The sequence below is a fragment of the Peromyscus maniculatus genome, chromosome 8 (genome assembly GCF_049852395.1).
Source record: "Peromyscus maniculatus bairdii isolate BWxNUB_F1_BW_parent chromosome 8, HU_Pman_BW_mat_3.1, whole genome shotgun sequence".
NCBI lineage: Eukaryota > Metazoa > Chordata > Mammalia > Rodentia > Cricetidae > Peromyscus > Peromyscus maniculatus.
In genome coordinates this window covers 63,294,945-63,322,907 of record NC_134859.1, presented here as the reverse complement: position 1 = coordinate 63,322,907, position 27,963 = coordinate 63,294,945, and the positions used below count along the sequence as shown (strand labels likewise).

At 55.2% G+C, this 27,963-nt stretch overlaps 2 protein-coding genes across 22 annotated transcripts; one reads left to right on the top strand and one right to left on the bottom strand.

The window, feature by feature from the left end:
* Positions 1-116: 116 nt before the first annotated feature.
* Ankrd13b (ankyrin repeat domain 13B) lies at positions 117-19,157 on the top strand. 13 transcript variants are annotated; one of them, XM_076577591.1, is made up of 16 exons: positions 120-343; positions 11,402-11,537; positions 11,628-11,752; positions 11,837-11,882; positions 12,405-12,548; positions 12,631-12,820; positions 12,898-12,964; positions 14,785-14,866; positions 15,974-16,038; positions 16,230-16,360; positions 16,473-16,630; positions 16,758-16,913; positions 17,029-17,192; positions 17,262-17,338; positions 17,461-17,617; positions 17,751-18,171. In XM_076577591.1, exons 1-16 carry the CDS (start codon positions 230-232, stop codon positions 18,024-18,026), a joined length of 2,088 nt encoding a protein of 695 aa, XP_076433706.1. In that variant the 5' UTR covers positions 120-229; the 3' UTR covers positions 18,027-18,171. The 13 variants fall into 13 exon arrangements, with proteins under 13 accessions (XP_076433695.1, XP_076433706.1, XP_076433699.1 ...); XM_076577589.1 differs by having other exon boundaries at positions 128-343; positions 17,541-17,617; positions 17,809-19,157; XM_076577590.1 differs by having other exon boundaries at positions 128-343; positions 17,541-17,617; positions 17,754-19,157.
* Positions 18,641-27,208, bottom strand: Coro6 (coronin 6). 9 transcript variants are annotated; one of them, XM_076577593.1, is made up of 11 exons: positions 26,795-27,208; positions 25,450-25,649; positions 23,801-23,923; positions 23,259-23,388; positions 22,985-23,166; positions 22,230-22,349; positions 21,239-21,343; positions 21,004-21,149; positions 20,642-20,699; positions 20,295-20,525; positions 18,641-20,204 (listed from the first exon to the last, which is right to left on the bottom strand). In XM_076577593.1, exons 2-11 carry the CDS (start codon positions 25,645-25,647, stop codon positions 20,079-20,081), a joined length of 1,419 nt encoding a protein of 472 aa, XP_076433708.1. In that variant the 5' UTR covers positions 25,648-25,649; positions 26,795-27,208; the 3' UTR covers positions 18,641-20,078. The 9 variants fall into 9 exon arrangements, with proteins under 9 accessions (XP_076433708.1, XP_006977496.1, XP_006977497.1 ...); XM_006977434.4 differs by having other exon boundaries at positions 25,450-25,708; positions 26,795-26,972; XM_006977435.4 differs by having other exon boundaries at positions 18,641-20,201; positions 25,450-25,708; positions 26,795-26,972.
* Positions 27,209-27,963: the final 755 nt, after the last annotated feature.

The following is a 27,963-nucleotide window of genomic DNA, read 5'->3' as shown; positions in this document are numbered from 1 at the left end:
CCGCGCCGCCCGCCGCCGCCTCCCGAGGACGCCCGCCGCCCGCACCACGCCGGGCGCGCCGCCCCCGCCCGCCGCCGCCGCCGCCGCCGCCGCCGCCGCTCGCACATGCCCGAGCCGCAGCCCCGCGAGCAGACAGCGCCGGCCGCCCGCCCCGCGGCCCCGGGCCCCGGCTCCCGCGCCGTCCCTCCCCGCGGGCCGGGCGCCGCGGCCCCGGCATGAGGAGCGGGCGATGATCCCCGCCAACGCCTCCGCCAGGAAGGGGCCCGAGGGCAAGTACCCGCTGCACTACCTCGTGTGGCACAACCGCCACCGCGAGCTGGAGAAGGAGGTCCGCGCCGGCCAGGTAGGAGCGCCGTCGGGGACCATGGCCCGGCACGCCCGCGCGGCGTGGGGAGGGGGCGCGGCGCCGCCTGTCCCGCCTCCCCGGCGAGTTTGCAGCGCTTCTTTGTTTGCAGCCGCGGCTTTTGTGCTTGTTGACCTAAAGAGGGTGATGGGAGCGGCCCCCGCCTGCTCCGCTGGTTCCAGGACCGGTGGTCCACACGTGTTCCGGGCCCTCCGAGACCGGTGTGGAGGGACCCTGTGCCCTCCTCCGTCGGGGCTTTAAGGGGCTGCAGGGAGGGGCTGTCGGTTCTGTCTGTGCTCCATGTGGTGGGAGAGTCCACCCCGCTAGGTCTAGGCGCGACATCCCCGTGTGACTGTGCAGAGAGAAGAAAGGCCTGCGTGGGGAGGGGGCCCACACAGGATCGGGGAACAAGCTGTGTGGCACTCTCAGGCATCCCAGCCCCACCCAGTGCCCTCTCACTTCCTGGTGAACGAGGTCTCTGTTTGCTTAGAGTGGACAGAATCTAGGGATGCCTCGGTTCCCGGCCCTGGCTCCAGAGCCAGGAGTGGCGAAGACCCTACCGGAAAGCCGGAAAGGACCTTGTCCAGGTGCTGAAAAGCGCTCTCCTGTATTTTGGTGCTAGGGCCTACCGTCTCACCGTGGAGGAAGGAGGGGACCACAGGAAGGACTTGAGGTTCTGCACAGAACATGGGTCCCCTGCTTTCTGCCAGTCAGAGAAACCTGTGGGTCAGACAGCTTTGGGCTGGGCAGTGACCGAAAAGAAGACTGGGACCCAGAAGTGGTGGTGCATGCCTGTAGTCTCAGCACTGGGGAGGCAGAGGCAGGAGGATTGCCGCGAGTTTAAGGTCAGCTTGGTCTACTTCATGTCCCAGAGCAGCCAGGGCTGCATAGTGAGACCCTGTATCCGAAAACCAAAACAAGCAGAAAGACTGGGAAATGGTGGTGTTTCTTAGCCATTACTCAGGACAGAGGCAGGGACAGGGCGTTAGTAATATGCAGTTCTGTTCTTCCCACCTAGGCAACTTGCAAAGCTAGCCTGATGCAACTCCCACCCCCAGGGGAAGGGGTGGGTAGAGCTGGGCCCAGGTTGCCCCGAGTTCCTTAAGATTCGGAACTCCCAGCTTGATTAGGGTCTGAGACTTAGGGGCTGTGAACCCACTTCCTCAATCATGGAAGTTTAGTATGAGGACCTAATTCCCAAGGGAAGAGGCCAAGGCTGGACATCAGACCGTCTGCATTCCCTCTGAGCCTCCAGTTCAGTTACAGCATTCAGCTCTGCATTGCATTCTCATTTAATAACAAAATGATCTGGGCTTGCAAGCCTCTCGCCTGGCCTGGGGGTTCACTTCCTTTCTGCCTCTGCTTCCATAAGGCCTCTCCAAGTTAGTTTATCTGTCATAAAAGCTTCGTAAACACAGGAGGCCAGAGAGCCTGAGAAGTAAATACAAGGTACTGATGCCTGCCCTGAAGAGACTTAGTTCTGGGAAAGATCTTAGACGAAAAGATCCAATCCTGTCTTCTCTGGCTCCTCTTGACTTTCCTTGCTCGAGGAAGTCCCCCACAGATCTAGGGATTGTTAGAAGGCTGGAAACTGAATCCCCAGAATGTCTCAGCTCAACTCCCTCAACCACAGGGTGTGGGTGGTCCTTTCCCTAAAACTAGAAAGAAGCGGAGTGTCTGTCTCAGAAGAAGGCCTTTTCATCTAGGTCTTTGTTGACAGACCTCACGTCGGCCATCTTGCTGGGGAGTCTCGGCTGCTGCAGGTCATGGTGGCCAGGGCTGTTCACAACGTTCTTCTCCTCATGCTCAGGATGCCATAGTAGCTAGGTACCCTGTTTACCCCATTCTGGACCTGGTGCATTAATGTCTCATTGAAATGGATATCTGCCTGCCTGTCCTTGATCCAAGCCAGGAGAATATAGGGCACCAGTGACATGAACCCTTGTTCATCCCTGAGGAGTTCAAGCAGGTGTTCCTCCCTCCAGAGCACTAGGAAGCAATGTACCAGTCAGCCTCGGTGGGAGGGTCCCTGGCTGTGCCAACCCCAGGGTTGACACAGAGTGACACTTGCATTCAAATGCTCACTGTCTCATCTTTGGGGCATTATGATGTCTTCTCAGGAGCCGCACTTGGGGCTCATGATAGCACTCCTGCAGACTCTTAGCATCCCAGATGGTGTGTGTGTGTGGGGGGGTCCCTGACCTCTAAAGCTCTTGGCACAAGCCACCATAGAAAACCACCAGGCTTTCCTCAAGCACTTGGCAGCTGGGTCTCCCTGGTCCTTGCTTGGCATAGTTACCTCTGCTTTGCTCCAACAGAGGCCTGCAGAGGCCTCCCGTGGGCAAGCCTGGCAATGCTCACAGGCTGAGTGGGGCCAAACAGAGAGCTTTCAGAGTGGCTGGGCCGCTGGGGGCCTCTTCTGGGAAGGCTGAGCAGTTAAGAGGTGCTGGGATGCAAGGAAGGAGCCCAGCTGGAGCCTGGAAGTAGTATGGTTGTCAGGTGCCCCGCCAGGCAGGATGGCCGGTGGCAGAGAGCAGTGTACGTCCCTTCTCCTTTGCCTGGCATGGCCCAGGTTCTGGAGTCATTCATTCCCTCAGGGTGAAGGGGCAGGGATGGCCGTGGGAACAAGATCGTTCTGACAGCAAGGATTCTGAAAGGGTCCTTGGGAACCATTGCCTTTTCCTGGGGCTGCCTCTGCCATGGTTCTTCTTCCCACTTTCTCCATTCACCTAGAGCGCCGCGAGGCCCTTTTAGAAGTATCAGTTAGGTTGGGAACCTTGGGGGAGCACCTGGTACCCTCTTCCCTCACTCTAAAGTAGTCCTGGGTGTGGGGGTAACACCACAGTTAGGAAGCTAGGACGTTCAGCAGAGAGCGCCACAAACCTCAAAAGCATACAAACAAATCTGCACTCTGGGCTGGAAGAAGGGCCACAGGGGATGGAAGGGTGGGAGTCAGCGGTACTGCCCCAATGGTCATAGTCATAGGCCATCTGAGGAAACACCCTCAACCCTCCCATCCTTGAGAAGGCACAGGCATGCCTGGCCCCACAGCCCCTGGTAGGCGGCAGCTCTCAGAAGCAATGACGGAATCAGACTCCAGCCATCTTCTCTCGGGCTGGCAAGGAGGAGTGGGTGGCGGGGAAGGAGGGGAGGCCAAGTGGCCCAGGCTCTTTGGTTTCCCACCCTTCTTCAGTGCCCAGACTTACTGTATACTTGGCAAGTGCTTTTAAGGCTTTACTTGACAAACAGTTTCTGTCCACGATAAAAGACTTTGAAAAACACCCTGCTGGCGCATGTGGCCGTTCAGACTGAGTCTGCCATTACCAGACACACATCCCACAAGTGAACTCCTGCAGAGCCAAGGAACAGTGAGGCGCACCTGTGCCTGGGCAGTGAAGAGCACCCGGGGACCGTGTGGGTAGGAGGATGGGCATGCCTTCTCCTGGAACCCGTGCATACCAGTGTGCGTGTGCACAGGGGTGCTCATGAGTGGAGGTGAGGAGGCTTCTGCCCAGGGAGCCCCAGCTCTTAAACCCCGAAAGACTTCAGCTTTGATTCCCTCTGAGCCTGCTGGGTCCAGGAAGGAGTCTCTCCTCTCTCTCTGTGGGGAGGGCGGGTGTTGGATTGCATGGAAACCTTTTCATTGTAGCAATTAAACAAACAGCTGTGAGCTTTTGCTGAGGAAATTAATGAATTCTCCCACCTGGGCCCAGGGCAACGTGCCACTTGGGCTGTAGGTCCTGCTCTGGATAGGTGGGAGAACTGCTCTGGGCCCTGGGTAGGTGCATGGGCTCCACTTGGGAATCAGGGCTGCCTCAGGGCAGATGCTGGGAGCGGTCTTGAGGAAGTTGGGTGGGAAAGGCATCCATCTTGCAGGAGGGTTAGCCTCTAGAGCTGGGAGCTGAGGCCCACAGGAGCCCTAGGGCCAGGCAGGGTGGCCACAAGTTCCCTAGGGCCTTGTTAGCTTCCATAGCAGCAGCAGCAGCAGCAGCAGTGGCATCTAGGGTGGAGCTGGGGACACCCAGCAGCTCACCTGCAACCCTAGTGGAAGGCGGCTTCTTCTTCTTCTTCTTCTTCTTCTTCTTCTTCTTCTTCTTCTTCTTCTTCTTCTTCTTCTTCTTCTTCTTCTTCTTCTTCTCTTCTTTTTTTTTACTTTTACTTATTTGTGTGTGTGTGTGTGTGTGTGTGTGTGTGTGTGTGTATGCACGTGTGCGCATGCACACACATGCCATAGTGCAAGTGGTGTGGAGATCAGAAGACAAATCTTGGGAGTTGTTTCTCTCCTTACACTGTGAGGGACCTGGGGATCAAACTCACTTCCCTAGATTTGTCAGTACCTTCACCCGCTGGGTCATTTCACAGGCCCAAAGACCACGCCCTGGCTCCCTCAACCAGCCCAGGGTCTGTGGCTCTCCTTCATTCCCACCTCATGGCTCAGAACCCCACTTAGGTCAGGACCCGGGGGACCCAGCCCACCTTAGACGGTGAATTCATTCCCCTTTCTCTGTAGGATCTGTGGGACTCCTCACAGCTCCAAGCCACAGCTCAGGGACCCAGAGGGGCAAGGTCACTTGTTTTTTGAGGCTCCTGATGTATTTAAAAGTAAAGGCCTGCCAGCACAAGTTTAAAAAATGATATAAACGGGGTGTGGTGGCTCTCTTTGTAAGCCTGGCAGGAGGACCAAGGCAGGAGGGCCACCGCAGATTTGAGGCCAACCTGGTTACATGAGAAACTGTCACAAAAGCAATGATTTTAGAGATATATTTACTTTTTTGAAAAACAGTTATTACTAAGCTAGAGAGATGACCCAGTGATTAAGAGTACTTGCTGCTCTTGCAGAGGTCTTGGGTTCAGTTAAAAACAAACAAACAAACAAAAAACCACACTGTAGCTCATAACCATCAATAGCTCTAGTTCCAGAGACCCGATGCCCCTTTCTGGCCTTCACAGGCACCAGGCATACAGACGGTGCCCAGTCATACATGTAGGCAGAATGCCCAGACACATAACAATCAAAAAACAGAGAAAAATAAAAATGTTTATTGCACTGACTTGTATGTGTGTAGCACAGAGTACCCACATGCACAAGTGTGTGTCACAACGTAGGTGTAAAGTGCTGACCCCGTTGGTGGTGTGAAAGTGTCATGATGTGTGCACATGTTTTTGTATGCACCAGCATACCTGGTCTGAAAAGAAAGAAAGAACAGATTTATTTTTAGTAATATAAGCCCTGGGAGGCCAGAAGACACATCAGATCCCTGGGAGCCGGAGTTGCAGGCATCTGTGAACGCCCTGACATGGATGCTGGCCCTTATGCCGGAACAACAACACTACTGTCCACTGAGCTGGTCTCCAGCTCCCGGGTTCCTAAGGAAGCACCTTCCATTCCTCCACTACCCACCTCACCACCCTCACTGGGCGCTTCCTCCATACCTACCTCTATAACTGTAAACTGCTTCCAGAACGAAATCTCTTGGTTTATGACTTTTATACACTTTTTCAAACCTTCTCCTGACCCTCAGGGTAGTATCTATACATTTATTTAACACATGTGTAACCACTGGTTACATGCCAGATGCTGTCCAGGGTCTGGGAAGCCACTGATGAACAAAATAGGCGGTATCGGGGAAACGGAAAAAGTGAAGGAGCCTGGGATATGTTGGCCGAGATCTGGAACAGGATAAGGGGTGACAGAGAGGTAAGCAGCAACCCTCGTCACCTCAGGTTGGTTGTCAGGGCAGACTAATGTCAGGTGACATTTGGGTGGCAGCCTGGAGGGAGAGAGAGGTTCTCTGTGTTTGTGTTGCGCTAACCAAATTCCTGATGGGCTGGGGTGTGGCCCTCGGTATAGCACTTGCCTAGCAGACAGCAAGACATACCCTAGGCTTGATCCCCCATACCACCAAAACAAAACAAAAACAAATACCCCGCCCCCCCCAAGAAACCCTCCAGCATAACTGAAGATTTTACAAGAAAAAAAAGATTGATGTAGCTCACAGTTCTGGGGACTGGAAAGGTCGAAGTGGAAAGTTCAAAGAGCACAGAAGCAGCAGCTAGCCAGGACCCCTTGCCTGTGTCACAGTGAATAAATTAGCACGTCCAGAAGGAGTGTGGGGGCGGGGCGGCGCAAAGAGCCAGGAAGCTGAACTCCGGGTGTAATGACCCGCTCTTGTGGGAGCTGATCCAGTCCCAGGAGACCTGACCTGCTCTTGTGAGCCTGCCCTTGCCTGGTGCTGCTGCCCGGGCCTGAATCACCTCCCTCTGGGCCCCAGCCCTTAGCCATCTACTGCTGTTCTCTCCTGCTCTACTGGGAAGGACCAGGCTTCCAGCACACGAGCCCTGGGGGGTGAAAATCATAATACTGGGCTCTCCAAGGCTGTGAGTGAGTGGGGCAGAGTTTCCAGAGAGGCCCAAGGCTAGGATTCTAGACTAACACACTAAAAACAAAACAAAAAACCACTGGGGGGATTTGTGCCAATTTGATTTCTTTCTTATTTTAGATCTGTTTGTCTTTTTTATGTGGATGAGTGTTCTGCCTGCAGGCATGTCTGTGTATCGAATGCGTGCCTTGTGCTCTCAGAGATCAGAGGAGGGCATCAGACCCCCTGGAACTGGAGCTAGTGGGTTGTTGTGAGACATCATGTGGCTGCTGGGAACTGGATGCGAGTCCAAGTACAACAGGCGCTCTTAACCACGTAGCCGTCTCTCTACCCACTGAGTTCAGTTTAGCTGGTCATGTAGAGGCAGGAGAGAGGTGGTGTGAGCCGTCAGGGCGTGTGCCACATGAAGGAGAGGTGGCTGGGAGCAGCATGGTCGCTTGAGGTGGATGGGAACAAGGGGCCTCTAGGTCTGCTTGAAGGTTGAGCCCACAGATCATGGGGATAGAGCAGATGTGGAGGGTGAAGGAAAGAGAGAGCATAAAGATGTTAACAGAGGGGTGTTCTGGAACACTGGGGTGGGGGCAGGCATGGGTTTTGTTTTTAAAAGTTAAAGTTCTCTCTCTCTCTCTCTCTCTCTCTCTCTCTCTGTGTGTGTGTGTGTGTGTGTGTGTGTGTGTGTGTGTGTGTGTTGGGGGAGGCATGAGTGTGCCACTGTACACATGTTGAGGTCAGAGGACAGTTTTGGAAGTCAGTTCTCTCTCTTCAGTATGTAGGTCCCTAAGATCAACCAGGGGGGACTTGGTGGCAGGTGCCTTTAACTGCAGAGCATCTCGCCGCCGCCGGCGGCGGCCCGTGCCGTTTGTTTTAACCTGAAAATGCAGTGAAGTGAGGCACTGTCCACTGTGAGATGAGCCCGGGGGCCGCGGTGCAGGAATGAAGCGAGCCCGGGAAGGTGAGGAAGATAGAGCATCGTGAGGAAAGGCCCAGTGACAGGAGGCCAGGGGTCTTGGTCTAAGAACTCAGTGATCTTTTCCCGAGGATACAAATTGCTGCCCTGCCCCTAGCCCCAAATTCTTTCACTACCTACAGAGGCAGTTCCCTCCCTGTCCATAAGGTCCCATTGTCTATTTGGTGGATTGCATAGTGGACACTTTGCCTCCAGGGTCCAGTTCCACGTGGCTGCAGGGATGTGTGTGTGGGAATGGGGCCTGGAGCTCACTGACACGCAGAACAACTGGGCAGCAAGCTACAGGACCATGGGAACCCCAAATATCTCTATTCAGAGGTCATTTCGGTCTTTACTCCTCCAAGGAAGAACTCAGTGCCCTCCCTGGGTGGAGTGGTAGTCCGTTCTGGTTGCTGATAGCTCAGGATCCAGTACAAGGGGCTGGTCTCACTGGTCACCAGTGATGCACGCCATAACTTCGTCCTTTGCTGTGATCAGTGTCCCTGAGTCCAGACACCCCATGCTGGTGAGCTTGGGGTAACCTGGCTTGCTGCTCTGCCCCACCCCCCAACTGTGTGGGCCCTGGCTTCCTCTGCTCCACCATGTCAGTGGTGAGTCTCAGCCACTCTCCATCTTCTGAAGACGTGTGGAGATTTCTCATCTGCTGACATCTCTTCTCTTTATTCTTGTGGGTTTTAAATATTTTACTGACATTCTTATACTTGCAAATTTAACATTTTTGGCGTTCTCCATTTCTTTGTGTAGATCCAAGTCTCCATCTGGTATCATTTTCTTCCCACCTGACCATTTTCCACACGTCTTCTCTGAGCTGTGGCTTACCACAGAGTCTGTTTCCCCTTCCTTTTGGAAGAGTCTTTTCACTAGGTATAGAGTTTTGCATATTGAGTCTTCCTTCCCTCCACCCCAGCACCGTAAGGTTTCATTATGCTGAGTCAGGGCTTGATCACTTCTAACGAGAAGTTAGAAGTGTTTCTGTTTGTCCCACGGATACAGGCCTCCTTCCTATCAGGATCCTCGGGTTTCCTCAGCACTTTCCCAGCATCTGATGAGGAGGGGCCCTGGCATTGGTTTTTATGGGATGTTGCATTTCTTGGTTCTGAAGGCTTATTATTGTAGTCATTTCTACAACAAATTGCCTCAAAAAATGGGTGAGCTAAAACAAAAATTTACAGCTGGGCATAGTAGAGCCGGCCTTTAATTCCAGATGTCAAGCTGTGTGTGGTGGTGCATGCCCATAATATCCCAGCACTTAGAAGGCTGAGGTGAGAGGATCAAGGATCCAAGGTCAGTCTCAGCTGTGAGTTCGAGGCCAGCTAAGACCCTGTCTCAACTCCTCCCACCCACAATAACAACAACCAACTGAGCAGGGGAGGGAGGGCCAGGCCAATGCCAGTTTGGGTTTCACATCGAGATTATGTTAAAAAACTAACAAAAGGCTGGGTGGTGGTGGTGCACGTTTTTAATCCCAGCAATCAGGAGGAAGGAGGATCTCTATAAGTTTGAGACCAGCCTGATCTACAGAGTGAGTTCCAGGACAGCCAGGGCTACACAGAGAAACCCCATCTTGAAAAACAAACAAACAACCCAAAAAAACAAAAATCAAAACAAAAAACAAGCAAAACAACAACAACAACCAGAAGAAATGAACTCTCCAAAATCTCAAACTTTTGAGCATACTGTATGGTCACACTCTTTCACTTCTGAGTGTTTCTACTGAACCCTCCTCTCTATTACAGACCGTACTTTTTTTTTTTTTTAATGACATTGAGTTGGGGTTTAATAAAGGTATCGAATGTAGGCTTAAGCATGAGGACCACGAGCAGGGGAGGCACTCAGCGCACCAGACACACCCGAGAGCATGGGGGGTTGGTTTTGGAGACAGTCTCACTGCGTAGTCCAAGCTGGCTTTGAACTCTTCTTAGCCTCCTGACTGCTGGGATGCCAAGGACCAGCTTCGAGTCCCCTAGCAAGTTTCCGCTGGATGTTGGGTCTTATAGATATATATTAAACACCTGAACTTTATCTCCCTTTAAAGAGTATTAGGCCTCCCTTTAGCAAATTAATCAAGTTATTTGTAATTGAGTGTGATCCTGTTTGAGTGGCCCAGGTGGCCTCCTCTGGGGACCGTGGAGCCCCGCTGAGAAGGCACAACTCTGTCTACTCAGTGGGGGGTCTACAGACTCCTGGCGGAGTGGAGTGTGAATGGCTGCCCTCAGTGAGCCTTGGGAGTTATCTGTCCGCTTCTCTGTTTTGCATCATCTTGTTGAGTTTTACTGTGCGCATGTGAGGTTTGGTCATCATTAAAGGCTCAAAGGGACCCTTGTGCAAAGGAGCAACCTCTCCCTTCCCCTCCCCTCCCCCTCCTCTTCCTTCCCCTCCTCTCCCTCCCCCTTCCCTCCCCCACCCTTCCCTTCCCCCACCTTTCTCCCTTTCCTCAAAACTCACGCTTTTCCAGAGCTTTGCATCTTCTTATGGCTCACTTTGCTCAGATTCCTGTCTGTCTCCACAACTCCAAGTCTGCTGATGATTCCCCTTTCTGAACAGCAATTCAGGATGTTCCTCCAGGTAGAAGTCCTGGGAAGCCACAGGGTCAGGAATCCCAGTCAGAGACACCTGTTGTTGCCAGTTGTCGAAAGACAACCACTTTTTTTTTTTTTTTGGTTTTTCGAGACAGGGTTTCTCTGTGTAGCTTTGCGCCATTCCTGGATCTCACTTTGTAGACCAGACTGGCCTCGAACTCATAAAGATCTGCCTGCCTCTGCCTCCCGAGTGCTGGGATTAAAGGAGTGTGCCGCCACCGCCGCCTGGCTGACAGCCACTTCTTTTATTTTGAAGCAATAGCAACCCCATCCATTTCAATATAGTTTTTGTTGCCTCATCTGGGTTGAGAGAGAAGCTCTTTAATAAGTTTTGGAAAGCCGCTAACATACATATGGTCGCTTCACTGAGTTTACTAGACGTCCAGACTCCTGAGATATACCTAAATATTTATGTTTAACACATATGCTTTTCACAACACAACGCAGTTGCATGTAGTGGAATATCATCCGTGAAATCACAGGATTTATGCAAAAATGTTGGTGCATGAGCCTGAAGGCACAACCCGGGGCTCTGAAGTTGTGCTGTGAACATGTTCTTTGATCATAACCAGTGCAGCTGGGCAGGAGGAGGGTGTTGCTCCCCACATCGTACAGGCTAGCCTTGGACTCACCATCCTGCTTCAGCCTTCCCAGTGCTGGGATTATGGGTGTGTGCACTACTCACATGTAGGGATTGCCATGCCCGTGTGCCAAAGTTCACTCAGCAGTCACGCCAATGCTGTAAATTAGTGGTGCTTCGTGACAGCGTGGGCTGAGGCCACTAGACAGGTTTAGCCTCAGGCATCCTCCTTGGCTAACAGCCTCTTTGGATGGACCACATTCAGTCTCTGCCCTGCATTCCACAGCAGGCCCATGCCTTGGAGGACATACCTCTCCCTGGAGGCCGAGCACACAGGAAGGAAGGCCCTCACACTCCTCTCCCAGTGTCCTTTTTCCTGTCTCCCATGCCCCTCTCCGTTCACAGGGCCACAGCTCATCATGTGGTCCCTCTCATGGCCTCGTGAGCTGGACCAGGTGACATCGCGAGAGAGCTGCTGCCAGATGAGGTGCTGTGAGGCCGCTGTCAGATGCCTCCAAAGTGACCAGGGCTCCATCTCAACTTCTTCCACAGGTGGACCTTGAACAGCTGGATCCCCGTGGTCGGACGCCCCTGCACCTGGCCACAACACTGGGGCACCTGGAATGTGCCCGTGTGCTCTTGGCACATGGTGCAGATGTGGGCAGGGAGAATCGCAGTGGTTGGACAGGTGGGCACCCTTGTCTATCTTAGCCCTTTATCCAGTGCCCTGGAGTGGGCCGAAGGGTCTCACCCTCTGACATCACTTCCCCTCCCCCAGTACTGCAGGAGGCCGTGAGTACCAGGGACCTGGAGCTGGTGCAGCTGGTGCTGAGGTACCGGGACTACCAGCGGGTGGTGAAGCGGCTGGCGGGCATCCCCATGCTCCTGGAGAAGCTTCGGAAGGTGAGGCGGCTCCCCGCCTGCCCACTGTGGCCCCCACATCCTGATTCCAGTACCAGCTCAGCCCCCCTCTCTATCTTCCCCCAGGCCCAGGATTTCTACGTGGAGATGAAATGGGAGTTCACTAGCTGGGGTAAGAGGGGCTGGATCTGATCTGGGGACTTTGTCTGGAGTGTGGTTCCATGCTCTTCGTGGGGTTCCTTCCACCTAGCCTCAGCTCAGTGCCAACCCCCAGCCAGGTCTTTCCGGACTGTTCCCGATGCTATCTCATTCCATTATCATTTCTTTCCCTCTGTAATGATTTGCCTGTCATTTGCTCTAAGGTAAAGTCCAACAGGCGCGACTCTTACCTTGTTCAGTGTCTATCTCCAGTGACTGGAACAGTGCTGGCATGTATTTGGTGTTCAGTAAATACTTATTGAAAGCATGGGTGAGAGGTTGGGTGAATGAATGAACACAGTGGGCATTAGAGACAGTGGTGTGTGAGCCATCCCTGTGCCCAACCCCAGACCGCTCAAATCTACATTGAGGGAGGGGCTGAAGGGAGGGCTTCTCCCTTTGAGTTCCCTAGTCTTTTTCGGACTGTGCTACCAACTCCATTCCTGTGCCCTGGGCTGGCCCAGGAAACTGAAGCCCTTTCTGACCTTCCACCCAGTGCCCCTGGTATCCAAGATCTGCCCTAGTGATACCTACAAAGTGTGGAAGAGCGGGCAGAACCTGAGGGTGGACACCACACTTCTGGGCTTTGACCATATGACCTGGCAGAGAGGGAACCGCAGCTTTGTCTTCAGGGGTCAAGGTCAGTCTGGCAGCAAATAGGGCAGGCGGGAGGCAGGAGGCAGCCCCAGACCACTCTGACCTCGGCTGTTCCCCGGTGGCAGACACAAGCGCAGTGGTCATGGAAATTGACCATGACCGCCGTGTGGTGTACATGGAGACGCTGGCGCTGGCCGGGCAGGATCGGGAGCTGCTGCTGGCTGCTGCCCAGCCCACTGAGGAGCAAGTGCTGAGCCGGCTCACTGCGCCTGTCGTCACCACACAGCTTGACACCAAGAACATCTCCTTTGAGAGGTGAGGCTGTGTGTCCTGGCTAGCCTGAAGCTAGCCTGATGGGCCACCATTTCACCCGGACAACTCTGTCTCCCCAGGAACAAGACTGGCATTCTGGGTTGGCGCAGTGAGAAGACAGAGATGGTGAATGGGTATGAAGCCAAGGTGAGGCTACAGCTCCAGGTTCTGGAGCTTGGCCATGCTGAGCCGAGGGTTCCCAACCCACTTTTCCCCAGCCTTGTGGGCACAGAGGCAGTACAACATGGAGGAAAAGCATGAGACCAAAAATCACTCCAGGAGAGGGGCATTTTCGGGTATTCTGTATTGTGTGGGCTGCTCAAAAAAGGAGAGTCACCCCAGAATGTAGGCCCTCTGGCAGCTGGGAGGAACAGTTTCTGTGAACTGAACCTCGGACCTCCGTTCAGAAGCATATTTATTGATTGTACACAAAGGCTGTTTGGGATACAAGTTCCTCATACCAAAGCCCCTTTGATCTGTTCTATATGTTCCCTAAGGAAATCCTCACACCCCCACAACCTTTAGTCCTTATTGTATACTGTTTGCGGTACCCAATAATTCAAGACTTCCAAGTGTGCCTGGATAGTCTTGTGACCAAAGTCATGCATGGACGGGAAACCCTTCAGAAAAATAACTCTACAAAGCATAGAGAGCAATCACTGTTCTCTACTATGATTCCTTCAAGGTCTAGGTACCCTCAACAAATACTAACACATTCAACTGTTACCCTAGATACAGTGAGAAAGAACTGTTACATTCTAATGTTTACCCTAGATACAGTGACTACAAGATTTCCTCTATAGGCATTGTGGGAGTCTGGGATATTCACATCCAAGGCTCTGTTCTGATGTGCTGTGTGGGTGTGGGGAAGCCTACACTATCCACGTTTCCTCCTCACAACAGGCAGGTGCTCTCTTCCCCACTCACAGATGTGACTGGGCCCTCTCCATAGCACCCCATTTAATCTTGGTACTCCACTGAAACACAGGTGATGTGCACAATCATAGGGAACAGAGCTGGCGATCATACCTTGGCTACCTGACCTCCAAGCCAGGCCTCTAAAAAAACGGTCACTGGGCCGGGCGGTGGTGGCGCACGCCTTTAATCCCAGCACTCGGGAGGCAGAGGCAGGCGGATCTCTGTGAGTTCGAGGCCAGCCTGGACTACCAAGTGAGTTCCAGGAAAGGCGCAAAGCTACACAGAGAAACCCTGTCTCGAAAAACCAAAAAAAAAAAAAAAAAACCACAGAAAAGTTGCCGGGCAGTGGTGGCGCACGCCTTTAATCCCAGCACTCGGGAGGCAGAGGCAGGCGGATCTCTGTGAGTTCGAGGCCAGCCTGGTCTCCAAAGCGAGTTCCAGGAAAAGCGCAAAGCTACACAGAGAAACCCTGTCTCGAAAAACCAAAAAAAAAAAAAAAAAAAAAAAAAAAAACGGTCACTGTGGGACACCACCTGCCCGGCACATGACGAATGAAGGCATTGACAAAGGCTTTAAGGCTCTGCGCATGTTGTCTCCTCCTGGAAGCCCTCCCTGGTTTTATATGTTCAGATAAGGGGCCTTGGGTGCCCCCAGTAGGGCCTGTATCTCACGGTTCTATAACTGTACATTTTCTCATCTTTCCGACTAGACTGAGACTGTCAAAGGGGCAGGGGCTTGTTCACCATTGTGCCCCTGATGCCTACCAAAATGGCTGGCATCTGCCTGCCCCTTCAAAATGTTTGAGAGCGGAGGCTGGAACTGCAGCCGAGTGGTAGAACACTTGCCTAGTGTATGAGAGGCCCTGAATTCAGTCCCAAGTACCACTAAAACGTTTGTTGAATGAATAAGTAACTGGACGAATAATTTGCTGTATTTACTTGCCTGCATGCCCAGAGACTGGGACAAAGATCCCCTCCAAGACTTTTGTTGGAGGGAGCGTTTGGAATCCCTCGAGAGCGGGCACCAGAGCTGTCTCCTCTCTGTCCTAGGTATATGGGGCCTCCAACGTGGAGCTCATCACCCGGACACGGACAGAGCATCTCTCAGAACAACACAAGGGCAAGGTCAAAGGTAATGAGCTTGAGACAGATGGGGAGAAACGCGGCACACTGGGAGGGGCCACCAATAGCACGGTGCCCCTAACAGCATTCTCTGGCAGCCCAGTGCCAGGATGGCTCAGTCAGACAAATTGATTTCAATTCACATAGGTGCCGAACATACTGCAAAGAAGATTCCTAGGGTTCATTTGGGCTCAGTGATCGATTGCTAATGTCTGCATTGCATTTAGGAGATAAATGCCATGCATGCCGTTTATAGGTCCATCTAGTCATCTGATTCAAAACCTTGGTAGAAAGTCAGAGAGCCTTGCCACTGACTGGGTGTGCATACTTGCTTATATCACACACATCCATTGGGCATCACTTAATTTGTCTCAAGTGGAAACAAATAATTCCTGCCTTCCATGAGAAGAAAATGAAGTCATTAATGTGGATGTGCCTAAAGGGAAGTACTCAACACATACTCCCCAAAAGAAGACCGGTGTTTTGCTATCCAAGATCACCAACCTGGAGAATGGCACTTTGGGAAGTTTCCTCTGAGTTTTAAGTGCTTTTTATTTATTTTATGTATTAATTTATTGAGACAGGGTCTCATTCTGTTACCCTGGCCTCGAATTCTTATTTTTATTTATTTATTTTTATTTTAATTTTTCAAGACAGGGTTTCCCTGTGCAGTTTTGGTGCCTGTCCTGGATCTTGCTCTGTAGACCAGTCTGGCCTTGAACTCACAGAGATCCGCCTGGCTCTGCCTCCCGAGTGCTGGGATTAAAGGCGTGCGACACCATCGCCTGGTGGCCTCAAATTCCTGATGTAGACCAGGCTAACCTCAAACTCACAGATACCCACTCACCTTTCTGCCTCCTGAGTGCCGGCATTCAGGTGCCACCCACCACGTCTGGCTTGGGTGCCCTTTCATTCCAGCCAGTCTTGCAGTGGGTCCTGGGCCCTGCTCCTAAGAGTCCTCATCACTCTTATGTGAAAGCGGCTAGGAACGTGGGGTGTGAGAGCTACCCACATCCCTACCTTCGACACCAGTCTAGATCTTGGGTAGAGCTGCTTTGGGTGAGGCACCCGTGTGTATGAGGCTGCAGCGTTGCCTGAGACCCCACATTTCTTCCAGGTTGCAAAACACCTCTGCAGTCTTTCTTGGGAATTGCCGAGCAGCATGGGGGCCCCCAAAATGGGGTGAGTGTGTGCCGGGGGTGTTATTGTTTTGAAGGTTGTGGGTGTGGCTTAGGAGGAGGTTCTGCTGGCATTCTGCTTACCATGACCTGTGTGGACTTCCTACTCACAGAGCCAGGGTCAGCTCTGTGCTGAAGTGGGTAGAGATGAGAGGCTTGGGTCAGGGACTGAGACCTCCCTCCTGTGTGGCACAGACCCTGATCACCCAGACCCTGAGCCAGGCCAATCCCACTGCCATCACTGCAGAGGAATACTTCAACCCCAACTTTGAGCTTGGCAACCGGGACATGGGTCGTCCCATGGAGCTGACCACAAAGACCCAGAAGTGAGACCCCCTGCTCTTTCTGGGGAGGGGTGCGCAGGGCAGGGGACTAAGAGGTGCTAGGAGGCCATGGCTTCCTACAGCTTCCCTTACCCCTTGGGATCTGGGGGACCAGGTTCAAGGCCAAGCTGTGGCTGTGTGAGGAGCATCCCCTGTCCCTGTGTGAGCAGGTGGCTCCCATCATTGACCTCATGGCTGTCAGCAATGCACTTTTTGCCAAGCTCCGGGACTTCATCACGCTGCGCCTGCCTCCTGGCTTCCCAGTTAAGATTGGTGAGTGCCCCCCTCTCCCCCGCGCACGCCAATTTCTCCTCTGCCACTTTGGGAGGGTGAGGTTTAGAGGAAATCTGGGCAGTGGGTCTGAGGTGATGGTGCTTAATGGCTTTTTCCTTACCCCCAGAAATCCCGATCTTTCACATCCTCAACGCCCGCATCACCTTCGGGAACCTCAATGGCTGCGATGAGCCGGTACCCTCAGTGCGAGGCAGCCCCAGCAGTGAGACACCTTCCCCGGGCAGCAGCGACTCCTCCAGCGTCAGCAGCTCCAGTTCTACCAGTGAGACTCTCCACTCCCCACAGAGCCCCGCCCTCTCACAGCTCCGCTCTTTCCCTCCTCCCTGACACCTAGGGGTGAGCCCAGCCCACACCTGACCCCTGGCCCACGCCCCCAGCCTCCTGCCGCGGCTGTGAGATCTCCCCTGCGTTGTTCGAGGCCCCCCGTGGCTACAGCGTGCTGGGTGGCCAGCGAGAGGCTGCGACTCGTGACGAAGATGATGACCTGTTGCAGTTTGCCATCCAGCAGAGCCTGCTTGAGGCGGGCAGTGAGTATGACCAGGTGGGTCCCCGACGCCACTCCAAGCCGTTCCAAGTGCAGACAAGCACGGCTAACGGCCCCTCCCTCCAGGTCACCATCTGGGAGGCGCTAACCAACAGCAAGCCAGGCACCCACCCCATGTCCTATGAAGACCGCCGACAGGACAGGTCAGTGCCCACGAGGCCGAAGAGAACTTAGAGGTGCCTGTTCCCCCTCCTACCCCCAACACACACGCACAGAGACTCCCACTAACCCACCAGACTGCACAGTGACACTGGAACCCTGCCAGGCCCAGAGAGCCCTTAGTGCCTGCCTACAGCAGGGCTCTGATACCAAGATGGCTTCTGCCAAACACCTTTCCTGGCACAGGGTGGGTGGCCAGTGCTCCAGGCATGTGCAGAGAGCAGGGACCTAACTCCCAGGACGTTCAGACCCTCAACAGACAGGTTGGTGGGACCTGGGATCTTCCACCACCGGGTGGGGCCAGGACACCCCAGCGAGACTCATGGCCCCCCCTAGAAGGGTGGCAAGTCTGCCCAGCCCTGGGGCCTCCACCATGTCTCCTGCCCCGCTTACGAGCAGGTGTCCCAGGTGTGCCGGGAGCGGGGAGCGCACGACAAATCCTCCCCGCCCCCAGGAGCGCCCCACCCACGCCGCAGCGCCAGCCCGTGGCCCCGGCACCAGTGCCCAGCCCTCGGCCCAGCCCAGGTCCCGGCTCCAGCAGCCACGTGTTCCGGAGCTACGACGAGCAGCTGCGGCTGGCTATGGAGCTGTCGGCCCAGGAGCAGGAGGAGAGGCGGCGCCGAGCACGCCAGGAGGAGGAGGAGCTGGAGCGGATCCTGCGGCTCTCGCTGACCGAACAGTAGCGTCCCCTGCCGGGACCCTCACCCACTCCATGCAGGACCCGGGTCTGCGCAGCTGCCGAGCTGCTGCTGGAGCCTGGAGCCACGGCGTCGGCGGTGTAGCGGCGCACCAGGCTTGAGATGCCAGGGGTTTGATACAGGCGTGGAGTAACTTTCCAAGCCAGAGCCCCGGAGGCACGGCTGTGCCCCCGGCTTTACTGTGCGGTGGCCCCTACTCCGCTTCTCTGGGCTCCGATCTGCCCAAGGGCGGAGACAGGTGGTATTGAAAAGGAAATGAATCCTTGAGAGGAGCACTGTCCCGGTCCCTTGCTCCTTCTGGCTGGTCCTCTCTCTTGCTCACTGACCCCTCTCCAGGACACTGCCCCTGAAGCCTTCGCATCTCAGCTCTTCACCCCCGGGAGGCAGCTGATTGCCCTGCCCTGCGTGCTGTGTCGCTGCTTCGTCCCAGACACAAACCAGCACATCAAGGGCCCAGCCCCTCCCCACCCCGGCATTTCAGCGTCAAGTGCACTTAGCGGGGTGCCCAGCTCCCCCAGCTCCCACACCTGTCCTGTGTCTCAGGGTGGTCCCAGCTCCTCCTTAGGCAGCCAGAAATCGGAGTCCCCATGCCCGCAGCACGTTTTTATTGTGATCAGGGAGTGTGTCTAAGGTGCCCCCCTAGTCTGGGCAAGGCCCGATTCCCTCATGGTGCCTTGGGGAGTAGGGGCAGCGTATTGGCTTGGGGGCGAGCGTCAGACCCGACACAAAGGCATTGATCGGGGCCCTGGCACCACCATCACCACCCACCCCTCCCTAGCAGCTGCTGCTGGCCCTCTGGTTGTGCACCCCTCTTGCCCCCATCCAGGGGCCGACTAACACCCTCTATCCAATGGTGCTAACCCCGGCTTTCCCTGTTCTGCCCCACCCACGTAAAGAAGCACAGGCTGCCCCCTGGGCAGGGGCCCGCCGCACACCCTTTTCCTGGGGCCACCTTCTGGCTGGCTTCTCTGCCAGAGGCTCAGAAGGGGCACAAAAGGGGGACCAGAAAAGAGCAACAAAGCGAAGCTGTTCTTCCTATTCCCTTCCCTGATGCCAGGGGCACCAGACTGATTCTGAGGCACAAAATAAAAAGGTTTCAAACCAGGCGCTTTTCTACCTAACTTTATTGGGAAGGAGTGCCTAGGTGGGTGGGGGGCGGGGTCTCTGGAACCTCAATGCCCAGATGGCTGACCTAGGGTAGGAGGCTGCCCAGCTTGCATTTGCTAGGGTCCCCAGGATTCCAAAAGGAATGGGGGGAGTCCTCAGCCATCCATGCAGGAGGCACAGACTTGTACTTAGTAAAACACTTCATTAATTATGCCTCAGTATTTTTACAGATTCAGCAGAGAGCTGGAGGCAGTGGTGTGTGTGTGTGTGTGTGTGTGTGTGTGTGTGTAAGACTTGCTTCCTTATGCCAGTTCTCCTGAGATTTCTCTGGTGGGGTCTGTCTGTCTCCAAGGAGCTGCCAAAGAAGGCGAGAGCCCTCTGCCGTAGATGGCTGGATGAAGCCAGTGGGTCAGGCTGTGCCGGCCACAGAAACGGGGGGCTGCCCGTCTGCCCCCACACACTATGCGGGGGAACTGAGTGAGCTTGATAGGATAAATGTGGGGATTTTCCTGAGACTCCGGAATACCTGTTGACTCTCCATCCGTTTGAGGTCAAGCCCAAGCTGGTCAGAAACCCTAGGCAGCACACTAATACTAAGCACTTGCCCTGCCTAGGGTAAGGGACAGAGAGGGACACCACCTCACCACTAAGCACCATTGCTAAGGCCACCATTATCCCAGGCTCCCCCTAGGCCCGATCCCATAAAGTCGGGGACCTAGTACAGAGCTTAGTCCTTGCCACTTAAGATCGGTGTGTCCAGGTCTCCTGTGAGGGATGGAGTTTGTTTTCTGGTCTCACCCCTAACCCCAACCCCAGGGAGCAGGGTGCGGAGTCCCAGACCGAAAGCCGGTGCTGCCAGTCTGCGCGCCCTGCTCCATGGGGTCTGCAGCGTGCGGAGCTTTGCAGCGCTTAGGCAGCGCTAGTCCGTGCCGTCCACCAGCTCGCACAGCATGTTTTCCAAAGCCGTAATGCGCTCCTCCTGGGCTTGCACCCGCTCCCGAAGGGCCTTGATCTCCTCCAGCAGTGTCTCCAGGGTGTGCTGCTGCTGATACGTGGAGAGCAGAGGAGACCATGGCAGGGAGCAGAAGCTCCTCGGGTAGAGCTAGGGTGGAGCGGGTGAGACCTTAGAGCTTACCAACAAGGGGGCTTCGCTGGCTGACTGGCTGCGCCGGGGACCCGCTGGTGGACGCACGTCTAGGATGTTGCGCTTGGTGATCCGGAGCTCGCGGTGTTTGGGGGGTACGTAGCCTTCCTTCAGCGAAATAAGTACAGGTTCTGCGTCCTGACCTGATAGCCACTCATCTGCTTCCAGGGCTGGCTCAGGGCCGGGCGTGTCTGGGTATAGGTCATCCTGGAACAGGTCGGACTGAGGGGTGGGGTGGACAGGAGGGCCGGGGTGAGCGGGACACTGGCTAGCTGCCTTTTGATGCTTTCCAATCACCCCCCCGCCCCCGCGCCTGCGGAACTCCCCTCCCTCCTCACCTTTCGAGGTACAGTCATGATGATGGGTTCACACTTTCGTTCGTGTAACTTGTAGAACCTGCGAGGCAGGGGAATTCAACACTCGCTGTCTCCCCGTTCTTTTAAAAGTCCTATGTCTGGGACTAAGGAGTTGGAGGCCAATACGCCGAGTAACTACCACGTACATTGAACTTTGCACACATTGTCAGTTTGGGGTTGAAACATCCCTGGTGGAATGCCAGGTTGGGGGCGCTGGGATAGTCACTGAAAAAAGACTGATATGGCTCTGCTCTTTTCCAAAGAGCAGCATAATTAGGGAAAGGCCTGCAGTAGCTACCACGAGGAACTCGAGGCAGGGGGATAGAAGGGACTAAAATGCTGACCTGGCGATTTCACATTTGCTGACATCCAGTCCCCGCTTGGGCATGAAACCCATGCCCCGTTGCGGCTCTTTGCTGCTGAACGTGTTCAGATAATGCACAAAAGGTGGTTCGTCCGTAATTTCAAAGTACCGAATGCTGCTGTCACCCTGCAAAACCAGTCAATTCAGAGGCACGGCCCGAGAGGGCCCTCACATCTCCATCCTGGCCCTGGGCCTTCCCGCCCAGCCTCCAGCACCTTGCCACACAAGTAGACAATGCTGGAGTCGGGATCATAGAATGGCAGCAGCACCCCGTTGCTTGTGTCCATCTCCTGCAGGGCCACTGGCTCTTCAAAGTTGTTCTGCCGAGCACAGGAAGAGTGACCAGCTCTGCTCATCCTCCCGGGCTGCTTCAGAATTCGCTTTATGCCCACTCCAAATCCCATGCGCTCCCAAGGCAGCTCTGCTGCGAGCTACATTACAGCAGGCTCTCTTCTAGACTCATCACTCCCTCGCACAAGGACACCCTGTGCGGTCGCATGCAGTCACGGCAAACCACCCCCAGGGACTAGGCATCACCAGGAGGGGGCGCCAGCGCGAGCTCCTTCAGGCGATGCAGCAAAACTGGGCAGTGTTGGTTGGGTGTGAGGTGGCAGCGACCTTCAGCCCTGTCAGGATGGGCGTACCCTGCGGGTGCGGGGCGTCTGGCCCCTCGCCCGTGATGCCAGCCCCCGGGGCACACACCCCAAGCCTCCAGCTGTGTTACCGGGTCCCACAGGCCTAGCTCTCGCTGGCTCATGCGGGTGAATCCCGTGGTGAAGATATGACCCAGCCGTGTGAAGACAGCCCGCATGGGCCTCATCCCCTCGTGGGCTGCAAACCTCTCCTGGGGGAGGGAGGGGGAGAAGGGAGGAGCATCACCCTACTGCCTGCCTTGCCAACCTGAGTGTGGGGTGGAGGTGGAGGGAAAGGGGTCTTAAGAACGAAGCTTCACGGAGGGCAGTGGCAGGACCCTGGCCTGGAGAATACCAGGGCGGGGACCGAGCAGGAGGTGCGGAGCTCTCAGCCGGTCCCAAACCTTAGGCACCCGCAAAGGCTGATCCCTGGGGCAGGCGATGTCTGTTGGCTCCCTGGGGTTGTAGTGGGGCTTTACCCACAAGGGAGCTCTGTGCTCCGCTTGGGCGTCTCGGGCCGGGCTCCTGGCTGAACCTGCAAAGCGAGCCATTGCGCCGGCTCGGCCTGGCCTACCGGGTCCCAGAGTGCGAGTTGCCGCTCACTCATCCTGCTGAAGCCGGTGCTGAGCAGCTTCCCGTCTGCGGTGAAGACGGCCCGCAGCGGGCGGGCGCCCTCGTGAGGCCGGGCTCGCTCCTGCTCGCAGGGTTAGTGGGTTAGAGTACCAGCTCTCCCTCCCTCTGGCTCCCAGCCGCGCCAAGCCTTCGCTCCAGGCAAACTTGCATGTCCCTCCCACCCCCACACCCCCGGTTAGATGGAGGCTGGCCAGGACAGGGGGACAGGGCCATTGCCTTCCCAGAGCACCCGGCTGGGACAAGCAACGCTTGAAGACTGTTTCATCCCCACCCAGTGGGTCAATGGGTGCGAAGGGGGTCAGTCGGTGGTCAGGCCCCAGACCCTGGAAGATGACGTTGGATATCTGAGAGGAGAGGGTCCCGGACTTCAGGTTTCATGCAGGTTCTGGTTGGAGGATGGAGTCTCCAGCTTCTCCCCTCAATCTAAAAGCAAGGAGCCCTCCTCGGAGCTCTGAGATGCACGGGAGGGGAGCGAACAGGAGCAGGCAGGGGCTTGCAGCCTGGGCGCTAACTCTGGGCAGGGATTGAGGCGGTAAAGCCTGCAAAGGGCGCAGGGGTGGGGGTCATGACTAATCTCTGGAGTAGAGATGGGACAGGTAAAAGCTGGGACCAGAGGTTCTGATGACAGCGGGTACCAGGTGCTAACAGCTGGTGCTGAGCAAGGGATGCTGGGGAATAGCCGGGCCAGGCACTCACCGCCACCACTTGACTCTTCCGGGGGTCAATGATTCGCAGGGTCTTGTCCTTGCAGGTAGTGGCTAGCAGGCTACCGTTGCTGTTCCAACACACGCTGTGGATGACGTCAGGGTGTATGTCGTCTAGGCTCAGCAGTACCTCTCCAGTGCCCACGTTCCAGATGATGATCACATTATCACCACCTGTCCAGAGTGTCCAGGCATGGTCACTGGGACCTGCCTTCCTCCTCCCACCATCACCTATAGGAGGGATCCTTCTTAAACATCCCCCAGACCTGCACTGAGCAGGACATTCCTGGCAGTAGGGTGCCAAGAGAGGATGCCCACGCGCTTGGAGTGGCCCTCAAGGGTGATGACAGGCTCAGTGATATTGCGCACGGGGGTGTAGTCTGGAATCTGCCACACCTAGATAGGAAGAAGAGGCAACAAGTAGGTGGGATGCAGGGATGCTCCGCCCCCTCGGTGCTGTTGGCCCTAAGTGTCAAGTCCAGGAGAAGGTGTGCTTCTGTCAGGACAGAGAAGCAGCAGATCAGGACCAAGGAGCATTGCCAGCTCTCCAGAGACCTCCCCATTCACTCTGTCAGGGAAATTTCAGAGTGTGGTACCCCTGCTCTTAGGGCCCCAAGTTGTCCACAGTTATAATTAGTTCTAGGCAGTGCATTCTGGGAGGGAGTGGGTATGTATTTAACTAAAAATAATCTGGGAACCGGCAGGGCAGGGCTCCTGGTGCCTGCCCCGTCTATCACCCTCCCCAGCACAGGTGAGGCACCTCCCTGCTTCCCTAAACCCAGCCTGGCAGCATCCACCTGGCTCCTACCATGACAGTGGTGTCGTCTGAGGCACTGGCGATGACGTTGTCATTGTGTGGGCACCAGTCAATGTCCAATACAGGGCCAGTGTGCCCAGTGACCAGAGGGTAGTTCTTATCCACTCGTCCTGTCTGGAGGGGTCAGAGAGGGAGATGTGGGACCGTGTGTGTGTGTGTGTGTGTGTGTGTGTGTGTGTGTGTGTGCATGTACACGCACTGGGGCTGGGCACTTGCTAAGCAAATGATCATCCCCAGGCCCTCCTATATGTGGTTTTGGAGTGAGCACTGGATTTGTTTACCTATCGATTTTGTATCATTAATTTTCTTTTTGCAGACCTCTCTCAGCCTCTAAGCCTATCCGGTTCACTCTTTGGACTTTGCTGAAGATGCACAGAGTGAAATCATTTGTCTAAGGGGATCTGATTCAGAGAGGCACAGTGACTTAACAAAGGACCCACAGCAAGACACTAGAACCCAGACTTGAATTAAATCTAGTGTTCTTCAAAAGACACTTACTTAGAGAAGGCTTTTTCGTTCTAAATGTAAGGTTTTGTTATGTTTATTAGCTTACGTTGGTCTTGCCTTGGTCTTCTCAGTGCTGGGCTCACTCACAAACATGTACCCATACACCCTGTGAGGAGGCTGTATTTAAGCCCGTTCCCCCAAGCTGGGATATCTGTGGGAAGCTCCTAGAAGTGGGTTTAGTGAGTGACCCTGAGTGCGGTGTCCTAGCCCCTGGGGCAGATCTGCCCCTTGGCTTCACTTGGAACCACAAGCAGGCGATCCTGGGGCCCTAATGTCCCTTAACCAGGGCTGGGGCCCCACTCTTCTTTTTGTTTCCATGAGTTGATTTGGGGAGCTATGAAGACTCTGGGGGGGGGGTTGGCAGTGGCCCAGACCATGCAGTCTGGAAGAGAGGGTGGCTAAATGGCATTGAAGTGACCATCATCCCGGGGAGGAGGTGGCTCTAGCTGAAACCTGAGCCCTTGGGTTGGTGTTTCTGGATGCTGTCTGCATTGTCCGGGGTGAGTCATAGGCCATTGTCAGGCCTCTCCCTGACCCTGCCTCTTGTGGGGCCTCCTCTAGTAAGTATAGGGGTCAGTATCTAGGTCAAGGTTATGCTTTGGGGTGTTTATCCTGGGGTAGAGATGGCCAAGTGTCTGCAAAGGTGGCAGTCATTGGCCCCTTTTCCTGCTTGGTGTGCAGAGGAACTCTGGCTTCATGTATTTTGTTTTCCTTTCCTTTTAGTTTCATTCTACCGCATCTAACACATTCTCTCTCTCTCTCTCTCTCTCTCTCTCTCTCTCTCTCTCTCTCTCTCTCTCTGTCTCTCTCTCTCTCTCTGTCTCTCTCTCTCTCTCTGTCTCTCTCTCTCTCTCTAGGGAAAAATAAGGTCAGAATCTGACCGCTTGGCTCTGCTGCGCCCCAGCCTCCTACATCACTAACTCCTACATCACTAACTCCTACATCACTAACTCCCGTTTGGTCCCTGCTGGGAACAGGGTCTGCACGGACTAGAGAGTGAGCACAGGGAACGGTGAGGGGAACGCTGCCCGTTCACACAGACCACCCTTCTGACGGAGGACTGGACTTCAGTGAGATATCTCGGAGGCCCCAGCCAGCCACCTCCCAATTGCTTCCTTCCCCTCATCCCTCACCTTGGCCAGAGGCAGGACAATGAAGGCACCTCCACCTCCAGCCTCCACAATAATGGCCAGAAATTTGGGGTTGACGGCACAGAAGGCACTGTCCCAGGTGACCTTGGATACCCGGATGTCCTCATAGGCCTGGTCGGCCTTTGCTGCCTGACCAAACACATGGCGGAACTTGCTTTGCCGAACCACTCGCCGGCTCATGGCTGGAGCAAAGATAGGGGATATCAGAGCCTAGAGGCACGTTGGTCCTTAGTCCTGTGAACTGTGGGAGGGAGGCAGAAGCGAGTAAGTAGAATTATCTGGTAAGGAGCAGGGCGCTTCCTTCCAAGTGACCAAAGGAGGATGCAGATCTTCATCACCTGTCCAATGTTGTTTAATTTGAGGGGCTAGGACGGGGAGTCTGGCCACTTCTTAGACACACAGGCTAGGGGGGTAATGGAGACGGACATAGGGTTGAAACTTCCTGGGAGACGGGGATGTTTTGAGGAGCAATATCAGTGGGTCCCCTCCTGCTGCGGGTCATGGATGAGCACCTCTTTGCAAGTGTTTGTGCCTCCCGGAGACATCCTACTCAACACACTCCCTCTTGGTCACTGGACCTTAGTTCAAGGTTAGCGGTGGGGCTAGGATTCCAGCTAGGATCCCCAAATTCTCATCTCTGGCAGAGTTCAGGCACATGTGTCTTTTTCTACATTCCTCCTGTCAGCCTGTCTCCACTCCCGTTTTCATCGGTTTTCTCCCGTGGTGGGGGGGTATGTGGGAGAGGGCAGTAGAAGGTAGATCTCCCTTTTGTCCATTCCACCAAGCACAGGCTTCTCTGAGAAGCCCGACCATGGTCCTCTGACATGAATACTGCACTTTAGTCCAGCTTCTTTGGGCGTGTTGCCTGGACCTGTGCTGGATCTTCTAGTAGGTTCTCCTGAGAGTGGGGGCCCTCGACCCCATGGGCAAGGACCAGATGTGCGCCCGTGAGGAGGTGAGGTCCTTTTCCTGGAGCCAGGACCTCAGCTACGCTACTTTCCCCAAGGGGACACACCAAGCTCTCCCAAAGGCCCACTGCTTCCTGCCCTTCCCCAGCCCGGGCATCCCTGTGCCCTTCAAACCGCTCCTGCAGCCCCAGGCCTGAAGCCCGGCCTACCCGCACCCTCCTCTCGCCTCTTGCCCCTGCAGTGCGTTCTTGTGAGACTAGGTGTCTCCTCGCTAGTCGCTGTCCGGCCAAATATAGACACCAAGTCCGCCCTGCCGGACCGAATTTAGCGGCGGGGAGGGGGGGGGCGCAGACCTCTGCCCCCTCCAGAGACCCCGCCCGCTCCGTTGGCTGCGGTGGCGGAGGCGGGGAGGGGGGTACCTGGTCCTAAGCCGGGCGGGGGTGCTCTCGCAGCGACTCCTCTGCGGAGTGGGCCGGGGTACGCGGGGGGCCGAGGGAGGCGTCCGGGGCCAGGCACTGGGTCGCGCGTTCCGGCCGCTGCCTGCGGCTCTCAGCTGCCGGCTCCGCTGCAGTCCCAGCTGCTGCTGCCATCAACCTGAGGGGGCGGGGCCGAACGGGGGGGGGGCAGGGCCAGGCCGATGCGGCCACGCCCTGTCCAGCGCGGGAAAGTCCTGCGTCTCAGCTCCGCCTGCCCTGGTAAGATGGGAAAAGTAAGTGTGCGTGCCCGGTGTCTCCCTCCGGCCCTCGCACGTAGGTTCGGGAGGCCCAGGCGCTTGGCACAAAGCGGGACACCGAGACTGGGAGCCACCGCGAATAATCAGGTGCCTGAGCGCCGCATTCTTGCCGCAATCGCGCTGCTAATTTAGTCGTTCCCAGCGGGCGGGGCTGTGGGGCAGCACAGCCAGGACCCGCTGGTTAGAGAGGCCCCTGAAGATGCTTTGGGGGAATCGTCTCAGTCGCTTGATGAAGGTCAAGGCTGGCCCAGGGCAACTTCGAGGCTAAGGCTTTTATTAACAGCGATAGCGATCGTTTGAGAACTTAAAACACTGGCACCGGTATAGGCGTTTCGCCCTATTAGAAGGTTCCATGAAGCAGGAAGCTCAGACACCAGGCAGAGAAAAGTGAACTCACTCCCAGCACCAGGTTCAAGTGGAAAAGGCTGGCATAGATACTTGGCCACATTTTAGAGGTCAGAGGAACCAACTCTGAAGATGAGAGCCTTTGTTTGAGACGGTCCCTCTATTCTAGGGCAGGATTCCCTCACTCCCAAGACCTACAGGTCTGAAGTACTTACTGTTCAAGGTCAAGGAGATAAAATACAACCAGGGAAGAGCAGCCAGTTCCTGAAGTTGCTGTTTACTCAATGCCTGCTCATGATTTCATTTCTTCCCTCCCATCTTAGGCCCTGGAGGGCAGTATGGGGGCCGGTTTCAGGCCGCACATACAATCAGCCTTCTGTATGGTAGAGACCAGTGTGTGTGTGTGTGTGTGTGTGTGTGTGTGTGTGTGTGTGTGTGAGAGAGAGAGAGAGAGAGAAGGGAGGGACAAAGGAGGGGAAGGGAGATGCATAAGGGTGCCCACAGGTGTCT